Source organism: Carcharodon carcharias, chromosome 4 (genome assembly GCF_017639515.1).
Source record: "Carcharodon carcharias isolate sCarCar2 chromosome 4, sCarCar2.pri, whole genome shotgun sequence".
NCBI classification, from domain to species: Eukaryota; Metazoa; Chordata; class Chondrichthyes; order Lamniformes; family Lamnidae; genus Carcharodon; species Carcharodon carcharias.
In genome coordinates this window covers 162852538-162864251 of record NC_054470.1, presented here as the reverse complement: position 1 = coordinate 162864251, position 11714 = coordinate 162852538, and the positions used below count along the sequence as shown (strand labels likewise).

At 38.8% G+C, this 11714-nt stretch overlaps 1 protein-coding gene across 3 annotated transcripts in view; it reads left to right on the top strand.

Annotated features, from left to right (window-relative positions):
• Positions 1-27: 27 nt before the first annotated feature.
• The window catches only part of dmgdh (dimethylglycine dehydrogenase), a 168448-nt gene continuing 156761 nt past the window's right edge, over positions 28-11714 (top strand). For all 3 annotated transcript variants that reach the window (XM_041186943.1, XM_041186942.1, XM_041186941.1), the window contains exons 1-3: positions 28-272; positions 1746-1923; positions 7133-7231. In XM_041186943.1, coding sequence (XP_041042877.1) covers positions 154-272; positions 1746-1923; positions 7133-7231 — 396 coding nt within the window. In that variant the 5' untranslated portion in view covers positions 28-153. The remainder of the gene's footprint in view (positions 273-1745; positions 1924-7132; positions 7232-11714) is intronic.

Here is an 11714-nt window from a genome sequence, read left to right as displayed (position 1 = left end):
GGCAAAGTTGCAAAGTGTGTGGGAGTTGCTAAGAGTTTGGGTTCAAGGCGGGGTGGGTGGGAGTTAAGGCTGCAAAGACACAGAAGAGAGAGAGAGAGGAATCAGATTTATTTTATGTATTTATATACTCCAACAGTATTTTAGCACCTGGCCATGTCGCGCCTGCTAAAGCTTTTTGCGTCTCCTTTCCTTGGTGGAAAGCTGCCTGTGTTAGCTGAGCTCTCCCGTTGGATTCCTGTCCGTCCTCTAGGCAGCACACCATGCAAGGAGGGGTGAGTGCTTACCTTAAACCCAGCCTTGTCTGAAAACTAATGCATTTTCTGCCATTTGGATGTGTATAACCTTGTGAATATTCCATTCGGTGCAAATAAAGAGACCCGTTTGTTGAACTTTTGGTGTTGCCAAAATTCTGCGTATGCTGGCTTTAGCCGTACAATACAATCCGACATTTCTGTGCATGCTTGTTTGAAGACTGAGTTTTATCTATTTCTTTATCTCTGCCGCCCCCCCCCCCTCCTCCTCCTCCTCCTTCCCTGTTCCCTGATTTGACTTTCTAACATTAGAATATGCTCAGAAAACGTTTGTGAGGTTGGAAGCCCAGTGTGGGGAATGTTCTGAGTGTAAAGCAGGTGCTTCCTCGCAGGAGAGGGAGGAAATCCGTTGCACCTTTCACTCAGTTGATGTCTTCGTTTTTCATGATTATGGGCATCGCTGGTAAGGCCAGCATTTGCTGCCCATCCCTATTTGCCCTTGAATTGAGTGGCTTGCTATGACATTAAGAGACAACCACATTGTTGTGGATCTGGAGTCATATGTAGGCATGACCAGGGGAGGATGGTAGACTTTGTGAACCAGATGGATTTTTACAACAACTACCATTACCAGCTTTACAGTCCAGATTTAAACAAATTTCAAATTCCACCAACATGGTGGATTCGAACCCATGTCCCCAGAATATTAGCCTGGATCTCTAGTCCAGTGACATTACCACTACACCACCATTTCTCCACTGCATCTCCCTTGTTGATGATGACCTGATCAAATGAGGACAATTGTCTTCAGCCACTCCTTGGACTTGCTTACATTTTTGCAGTAAGATGCAAAGTGCATTTGGCACATTTTTGCAGATTTGCTGTGGCATTCATTACAGTGAGTTGGAGGATAAATAAAGCAATTGGAGTGTTTCGACAAAGTGTGTTTGGGAGTATATTAAAGGAAGCAGTTGTGACACTAAAGGGCTTGTGAGCTATATGCAAGACATGTATAATATGGTCTATATCGGGGATGGGGAACCTTTTTTTCTTATCACAGACCATTCACACATGGACAACATCAGTCACGGGCCACTTGCACACACAAAAATCAACTCAATATCATTTTTTAAAGAGAGAGTACAGAAACATTTAACTCACCTGTTTTAATGCGATGGTTGAATTTGAATATTATGTTAAATATTATTATAGTAATTTAGCTGATACTTTTACCCAAAGCAAATTCTCAGTGATGATGATAAATGCTATTTTGAAGGTGCACTGTCATAGGTCCATATTTTTAGAAATCTTGCCGCGGGCTAGATGAAATTGAGCAACGGGCTGGATCTGGCCCACGGGCCATAGGTTCCCCACCCCTGGTCTATATGTAAGCATATGTTTCTCAGTACTTTAAATGTTTTCATGTGATGCAATGCAGCCACTGGCACAGGTTGAAATAAATGGATTAATTCTTTGTGTTCTTCTGTACATTAGCAAAGAAAATGAACAGCCACAATTCCCTGCGAAAAGCTGGAAAGATAGTGCAGAAACAGTGATTATCGGAGGTGGCTGTGTTGGAGTTAGCCTGGCTTACCATCTCGCCAAAGCTGGGATGAAAGATGTGATTTTGCTGGAAAAGTCGGAGTTAACAGCTGGCTCTACATGGCATGCAGTAAGGAAATAACCTACTAATTTACTGTGAAAAGCAACCTTTTTCTGCCATTTGACATTTCTTCCCTCATGAAAACAAACATACTTAAGGCAAAGTGCTCAGTACAATAGTTTAGTTGCCATAAATTACAAATCAGTGTCAGTTTAGGGGTGCATGCATTATAACAGAATTTAAGTGAGATATTGATGTTTGTGTCCACTGAAGGCAATATGACTGATCACAACTATAGGGCAGAATAATGGCAGTGTAACAGGCAGGCCTGTCAGGAAGAAAGAACTTGCCTTCATATATTTCATTTCATGTCCTCAGGGCATCCTAAAGGTCAATAAATTGCTGTTGAATTGAAATTACTATCGGGCAAGTCGACATACAGCCAATTTATTTACAGCAAGGTTCTGCAAACAGTAATTGACCTTTTTTTTGGTCATGTTAGTTTACAGGTGAATGTTAGCCAGGACATTGGGAGAACTCTTTTTCTTCAAAAAAAAGTGCCATGAATTTTTTTATGTCACCTGACAAACACAGCGCCAGTTTAACATCCAGAGCATATTATTTTACAACCAGTACATAATGCAACGTTCCCTCTTCAGATGTAAAGGAATTCTGGACAGTGTGTTCCCTGCATGTTATTTGGGAATATGTTAACAATCAAATGGGCTTAGATAATGTCACAAACAATGAGGGCAGAGGTTGAGTGGTTCACTAGTTCATATCTTTATTTGCTACTGTGAACAATTTTTCGTCTTCTGGCACAGAGCTTTTTACTTGGGCAAAAAGTATTCTTGACAGAGGTGGGGTTTATATATGACAAAACCCGTCCCCTATATCACTGTAATCTTCGGAGGAAAGAATCAGAGATATGGGAAAAACTGTTGTCGAGTGCTGCAGGGATATACGTAAACGCATTAGAAAAGCTTGAATTGTGTTTTAATGCCATCTCATTCGCAAGGTTTGAAGCACTCACCAGAGAATAGCATTCTATATAACATTGGAAACAGTGATTTCTTATTGCTTTCTGTTAATTGTTTTCCATTTTCTTTGGAGGGGGGCAACGACAGACAACAGGTTCCCCTGATGGAATCACATGATTTGACGATCGTTAATTTAACGCAATTTGACAAGCAATGATATCTGGATATTTTACTGATTGATATATACTTTTAAAAGCTGTGATATTCCTCAATGTTATATTTATGAATATATTTATTCTCTTGTACTTAATGCACTTTGTTAATAGTGTGAATATATTGTAAATGTATACTTAAGATTAATTTTGATATCAAATGTACAATGTAAAGTGACATTTTTATTTCTTTGTATTTTTGCAGTATGTGCACACAGCATGACTATATGATGTGTTAGTTGCTCTATTGCCGTGCTCCAATTACTAATCCATTCATTACTCAGTTAAAACATGTCAATTAACTTGTACTATATAAATATGTTTAAAATAGTGTATTTTTTCTATTTTAGCATATGTTCTTCCAAGATAAGTTATATTTTTTATGGCAAATCATTTCAGTGTAATATATGTATGTGTTCTGAAATATTACCAAATATTTGACTTTTTCCCATTTTCTACACAATTGAATCTATATTCAGTTGTATCCTAAAACTTCAGCTCTATGGCCAGTTAAACAAATAAATATAAATAAAGGCTACTGCAAGTAGTGAAAAAAAGTGTTTGGTTTTTTCTTGGAAAATTGACAGCCCTACAATATAGAATGTTCACCAAAATTTACTTTCTTAAAAACCTACAAGCACTGTTCCATGTAGGGGGTTTAAACTAGGTTTCAACATAGGATGAAGAGTTTTTTTATTATTATTGGTAGCAAAATCATTAAGAGCGCATTTATGGCGTGTTTGCTACAAAATTTTAAACAAAAGTCTTCCTTGATAATTACAACTCCAAATAGTCCTAACTGATTTTACACAGGTGATGGCAGTGAGGGGCAATCCAGCTAGATTAGGGAATGTGGCTCAGGCTTCTTCACAAGAAGGGATTGAAAATTAGAGCATCTATAATGCTAGAATTGCTGCACTCCTACATGGACTCATTGAGCCGATTGGCCTCTTTCTGTGCTGTAATTACTCGATTGACCCTATATCACCATCTATAGTATGGAATTAGAAGAGGTAGAGGGGCGATCATCAAGATGTCTTTTTGATGCAGAGGAAAAGAATGAGGGAAAATGATCAAAAAACACTTTAGCATGGTAAGAGCTAATCATTCTGTGTTAGTATTGAACATTAGGTCGAGTTTTTTTCATTTACAGAATACAGGTATTGCTGGCAAGGCCAGCAATTATTGTCCATCTCCAGTTGCCCTTGAGAAGGTGATGGTAAGCCATCTTCTTGACTATAACTGAATGGCTTGCTTGGCCATTTCAGAAAGCAGTTAAGAGTCAACCACATTGCTCTGGGTCTGGAGACACTTGTCAGCCAGACCACGTAAGGACAGTGAATTTCCTCCCTTAAAAGACATTAGTGAATCAGATGGGTTTTTTATGAAAAAACAATAGTTTTATAGGCATCATTACTTGTGCTAGCTTCTTATTCCTGATTTATTTTTAACCAATTAAAGTTAACTTCCCTAATTGCTGTGGGAGGATTTGAACTCGTGCCTTGTAGATTATTAGACCAAATCTCTGGACTACTAGCCCAGTAACATAATTATTATGCAATCGTGCTCCCTAGGCTAGCTGCCATCAGGACCAAGTTCTAAAGCTGGATTCTAATCATGTCTAATTTTCAGGAACCTAATATTGGATTCAAGACATTTTTGAAAAGTTGGTGCATGAGCATGTTTAAGTAGCTTTAGCATAATTATACGTATGTTGCAATAATGTTTGCTAATTGTGCTAATGACATCTAATGCAATCTAAAGTTCTAACACAGGTTAATAAGACCATTAAAAAAGCAAGCAAACCACTGGGGTTCATTCCTGGAGGAAAGTTATGTCAATTTGTATAACAACAAGATAGACCACATTTAGAGTACTGTACACTGTCCTGGTGTCTATTCTGTAAAAAGTAACGAGGCATTGGAGAATGTGCAAAAAAAGATTTTCATGGGTGATGCCAGAAATGGTATCAGGTGAGAGTAAACAGGCTTGGTTTCTTTTCTCTCGGTTAGAAAAGGCTGAGTGGTGATCTAATAAGAGGAGAAATTTCTTCACCCAGCGAGTGGTGAGCCTGTGGAATTTGCTACCACAGAAAGTAGTTGAGGCCAAAATATTGTATGTTTTCAAGAAGGAGTTAGATATAGCTCTTGGGGTGAAAGAGATCAAAGGATATGGGGAGAAATTGGGAGCAGGCTATTGAGTTGGATGATCAGCCATGTTCATAATGAATGGCGGAGCAGGCTCAAAGGGCCAAATGGCCTACTCCTGCTCCTATTTTCTATGTTTCGATGTCTTTAAGATTATAGAGACTTTGATAGGGTAGATGTAGGGAAGGTGCTTCCACTTGTGGGGAGACCCAGACCAGTGGCCATAAATATAAAAGCAAAATACTGCAGAGACTGGAAATCTGAAATAAAACACAAAATGCTAGAAATACACAGCAGGTTAGGCAACATCTGTGGAGAGAGAAATAGAATTAACATTTCAGTTGACATTTTGACATAATCAGTTCTGATGGAAGGTCAACTTGAAACTTAACTCTGTTTCTTACTTTGCAGATGCTACCAGACCGATTGACTATTTCCAGCATTTTCTATTTCTAGTCCATAAATATGAGATCGCCACTAAGAAATTTAACAGGGGACTCAGGAGGAACTTCTTACCCAGGGAATAGTTAGAATGTGGAATGTAGTTGGGTTGAATAACATCAATGAATTTAAGGGAAGCTATACAGACACAAATGGGTGAAAGGAATATGTTATGCTAATATGGTGAGATGGAAACGGGTGGGAGGAGGGTAATGTGGAGTATAAACAAGTATATGACCCTTGTTTGCAATAAATTCAATGTAATTCTAAGTAATTACATCCATTGACAAGTCAACGGTGGATCAGAATCTTTTCCATTTTAGTTATGTCCTTGATTCCACAAAGTGTTTAACTGTCCACTGGATACTTGGTTACATGGCTAGATCTAACATTAACTAGAAATGTGTTTGAATTATTTAGGCTCCCTAAATCTGCTGTACTGAATCATTGGCATAAGTTCCTGTTAGTTTTAAACTTGAATAATAGTTTAAGAAATGTTTTTGTGTTGATGAGCCCTCATCTATTTTAAAGTTTTCAGTGTAAGGAAGTTGAAACTGCAGGATCATTGTGATCTACTGCTGCCGATATATGGTGCTTTCTGTTTCTTCATATGTTAAAGATAGCACTTGTATTTATCCAGTGCCTTTCACATCAACATGACATCCTAAAATGTTTTAAGCTAGTGAATTGCTTTTGAAGACTGCTGTTTTGTAGGCCAATGCACCAGCCAATTTCTACACATGAAGGTCCCACAAACACAGATAAGATATCTGTTTTAGGGGTTATTGATTGAGGAAGAACACTGGTAGGACTTCCCTTCCCTTCAGATTGTATCATGTGTTCTTTTACTTCCATGCAAACAGGCATATATGGCCTCCGTTTAACATATCTACAAGATGGCACCTCCAACAACACAGCACTCCATTAGTTCTGCTCTGCAGTATCAACCTAGATTCTGTTGAAGTCTTGAAGTAGGTCTTGAGGCTGCAACTGAGAGACTTAAAGGTGAAACTGCCAGCACTGGGCCAAGTGGATACAGTACACATTAGATTTTGAGGCAGGCAATATTACGAGTAGTTGGCAAGTCAAAGTAATGGCGTATTTTTAATCACGTTACATTTCACAAAACAGATTTGAGAACACTCGTTACACTTTCAGGGCATTTCAATAATAATTCTTATGCAGAATTTATCAATATAGAGCCTTTGCTCATTTAAACATGCAACTATTTAACAATAATAAATTCTTTGGGTAGTAAAAATTAATACAAATTAGAATGAATCCCTCGCTTAGAATAATAAATTGTAGCCTCTGTTATACATCTCCTGCATTCTAATATAAAGAGTTGGAACAGTTGCAAAATTCCTTTTCATAATTCTTCAATAGTTCCTTTTGTATAAGATATTTGTTCTTGTCCCCTTAGATAAGATTTTCAGTCATTTTCATGTCTGCTTATGTTTGTTTAGATCTTAAATCCAAATATTTTATTTTCCTTTAGGCTGGTTTAACAACATATTTTCACCCTGGGATCAATTTGAAGAAAATTCATCACTATAGCATCAAACTTTATGAAACTTTGGAGGAAGAGACTGGAAAGGTAAGTGGCTCCACTAATCTGTAACTTTACTCCACCATTCATTGCAGTGAATGTGCTATATTCATACTAAAATGTTCATCACTCATTAAAAACTGCTTAGAACTTGTCAATTTTAATTACAGGGTTTGGAATGATCTAGATTGTTAAGATCATGGAGAAGAGGTGATTTTAGAGCCATTTTAGTTGTACCAGAAGCAGTGGCTCAAAAAGATGGAGAATTTCCAGTAAAGCTCTTTAGGTTTTTAATTTAATTCAAGACCTAAAAGAGAAAGCAAGGTTAGAAAAAAGGAAAAAATAGAAGAAATGCCAGGCAAATCTGAAAACAATAGCAGCAAGCAAGTAACAAAGGAAAATGTGGTGCAGTTGATCATTTCATGGGGGCAGCAAACTAAGTAGAAAAATAAGCCAAACTGTAATAGATTGAGGAGGTTAAGGCACCAGGTCTGGATGGACTTCATACATGAATACCTAAAGAAGACACCAGCATTTGGAATCAAAAGGAAAAATGGTAGCTGAACAATGGGCTACCTTCAAACAAGAGAGAGTTTGGGTACAGTCAAGGTATATTCTCTCGAAAGGGAAAGGTAGAACAAACAAATCCAGAGCTCCCTGGATGACAAAAGAGAAAGAGATTAACATGAAGAAGAAAAAATATGCATATGACAGATGTCAGGTGGATGATACAATGGCGAAACAGGTTGAATAAAGAAGGTTCAGAAGGGGAGTGAAAAAGCAAATAAGAAAAGCAAAGAGGGAGTATGAAAAGAGACTGACAGCAAACATAAAAGGGAATCCCAAGGTCATCTATAGGCATATAAATAGTAAAAGGAGGAGGAGGGCTGAATAGGGACCAAAAAGGGGATTTAAGCATAGAGGCAGGGGATGGGGGAATAGCTGAGGTATTAAATGAATACTTTGCATTTGTCTTTACCAAGGAAGAAGATGCTACTCAGGCCACAGTGAAAAAGGAGGTAATTAATGGAATAGAAGTATTTAAAATTGATAAGGAGAAGTGTTGGATTGGCTATCTGTACATAAAGTTGATAAAGCTTCAGGATTGGTTAAGGTGCTACGGATACCGAGGGAAATGAGGGTGGAAATTGCGGAGGCACTAGCCATAATTTTCTAGAGAAAATTGCTATTGTTACACTCTTGTTCAAAAAGAGGTGGAAAGATAAGCCCAGCAACTACAGGCCAGTCAGTTTGATTTCAATGGTGGGGAAACTTATAGAATTAATGGCTGGGATTTTCTGGGCAGGACGGAAAATTTGGCGAACCAGCAAAAAGTCCATTGGAAAATCCCGGCCAGTAATTTGGGACAAAATTAATAGTCACATGGACAAATGCAGGTTAATTAAGGAAAGCCAGCATAGATTTGTTCAGGGCAAATCATGTTTAAGCAAAATAAAAACAAAAATACCTGGAAAAACTCAGCAGATCTGGCAGCATCTGTGGAGAGGAGCATAGTTAACATTTTGAGTCCGAATGACCCTTCAACAGAACTAAGTAAAAATAGAAAAGAGGTGAAATATAAGTTGGTTTGGGGGGGGGGCAAGAAGAGCTGAATAGAGGGCCAGTGATAGGTGGAGATAACCAACAGACAAAAGGACAAAGAGGTGTTGAAGGTGGTGATATTATCTAAAGGAATGTGCTAATTAAGGGTAGAAAGCAGGACAAGCAAGGTATAGGTAGCCCTAGCGGGGGTGGGGTGGGGTGGGGGGAAGGGATCGAAATAAGCTAAAAGGTAGAGATAAAACAATGGATGGAAAAACACTTAAAATAATGGAAGTAGGTGGGAAAAGAAAAATCTATGTAAATTATTGGAAAAAACAAAAAGGAGGGGGAAAGTCAGAAAGGGAGTGGGGATAGAGGAGAAAGTTCATGATCTAAAACTGTTGAACTCAATATTCAGTCTGGAAGGCTGTAAAGTGCCTAGTCGGATGATGAGGTGCTGTTCCCCCAGTTTGCGCCGAGCTTCACTGGAATAATGCAGCAAGCCAAGGACGGACATGTGGCCATGAGAGCAGGGTAAAGTGTTGAAATAGCAAGCGACAGGGAGGTCTGGTAGATAATTTATATAGATTTTTTCTTTTCCCACCTATTTCCATTATTTTTAAATCTATACCTTTTATGCCCTTTTAGTCTTATTTCACCCCACCCCCACTAGAGCTATCTGTACCTTGCGTGTCCTGCTATCCATTCTTAATTAGCACATTCTTTTAGATAATATCTTTTAACACCTCTTTGTTCTTTTGTCTGTGACATCTTTTGGTTATCTGCTCCTATCACTGTTTGCTTGTCCCTACAACCACTACCACCTCCCCCCCCAACCTTAAACCAGCTTATATTTCACCCCTCTCCTATTTTTACTTAGTTCTGTTGAAGGGTCATGAGTACTCGAAATGTCAACTTTGTTCTTCTTTGCCAATGCTGCCAGACCTGCTGAGTTTTTCCAGGTATTTCTGTTTTTGTTTTGGATTTCCAGCATCCGCAGTTTTTTGTTTTTATCTCAAAAGAGTAGTGGCTAATGGATGTTTTCTGGGCTGGAGGAAGGTGTGAAGTGGAGTCTGACAGGATTGTGTTGGAACCCTTGCTCTTCCTGATATACAATAATGAGCTAGATCTAGGTGTGCAGGGCACAATTTTAAAATTTATAGATAATACAAAACTTGGAAGCATTGTGAACTGTGAGGAGGATAATGTAGAACTTCAAAAGGACATAGGCAGGTTGGTGGAATGAGCGCACAAAGTGGCAGTTGAAATTCAGTGTGGAGAAGTGATAGGTAGGCAGAACATGGAGACAGTATAAAATAAAGGATACAATTCTAAAGAGGGTGCAGGAGCAGAGGGACCTGGGTGCATACTCTTTGGAGCATACCAATAAAGCAAACAAATGAACTAATAATCAAATTAACTAATTAATATGTCCATAAAGGGGCACTGTAACAAAAAAAAACTTTAAAGGAAACTTGTGAAATTTAAAATAATGTTCCCAAGGCTGATGATGCACTCCAGCCTAATTTTCCAGCGTGGACTGCTTCAGAAATTATTGATCACCTTTTCTCTGTAGTGCCGAGGTAGTAGGCCCAACTCCCCATTTTACTGAGTTTAACGTCCCAAAACAGGGCAGTAATTTGTATCAAAATCCAGATCTACATGTGCTAATGGTAATTTATGTTTATAAGAATGTATGAGACACCATCATGTTAGGAAGAAGAGTCAGATTTGTCAGAAGTTTGTTTGTCTCCCAAAAGCTACAACTTATAAACACTTAAGGATCAACATTAACTTGGATGGGAATTGGGTAGACGGGGGCTGAGGTGAATGGCAAATGCCACAATCTCTAACTTGTGAGACCGAGTAACTTCTATTCCTGGTCTGTACTTGCAAGCTTCTGGTTAGTTGCACAGACGGGAAGCAGCAGCTGGCTTTTGAGTAAGAGTAGAATGTCAGGTTGCAGAAAGCCACTAGTGGGGACAGGAGAAATGGTTCCCCCAATTGAATTATGTTGTGATGGGTGTGGGGGAGGTGGTTGCAAATAGAAGCAGAAGGCCCATCAAAGCTGAATTGATCTCTCAAAGTCTCCCCTTTCCCCTCTGAGAGAACTGTAAAACAATTGATGGTCACTCTACTTGGTCCTGACTGAGGTTTATCTCTTCACTGGGGTTAGTGCTAGGATTTGGGACAGGGTCAGAGACGGGACATAGTGCCATTGGAGGTACACCCTGCCACACATCCGGCCCTCAATAAGATCTATGGAATTTATAGTCTTTAATGTTTCAAGCTTGACTTGTGACCACCTCTATTTATATGACCTTATGGATGATCATTTGCTTCAGTATTGCTGCCAGCATGGTTCCCTCTAAGCTGTGCTGCTGCATGGCTGTACAGCAACCGGGAGATCCTGCATAGGCTACGCACATGTCGGCCTCTTTAAGTTCCCATGCATCTGCGGCTGTGCAGAAATTAATGAAAGTGGCAGTGCACTTAAATAAGCTGCCCACCCACTGAAAAAAACATGAGAGGATACATTGGCTACAAGCTCTCTGAATCCATTATAAGCAGGGCATATTTACAGTTGCAGCAGCAACTCTCACACACTGCAAAAGGATTGGAAGAGTTTCACATGCCTTAATGTGTATCATCCCTGAATTGGTATTATCATGTGTTATGACACGCCAGGTGGTATTTGCCAGGCTGACCAAATCCACAAAGGAAACTTGCCCAAGCTATCACAATGGTTTTGCAATTTGTATTTATTATGAGAAGTTTTGTGCACTGAATTCAGAAGTAATTAGTTCACTGATACCTTTAGAGATTTAAAAAAATAAATTTATTAACAAAAAGAAAAAATAAAACACAGACACAAGACTACAATTGCAAGGCTACTTAATATTATAACAATTCCCAAAATTTCTAGTTAACCAGACTCCCAACTGCACACCCCCTTTAAGGCAACAGTTCAAAATGGATTTTAAATTTT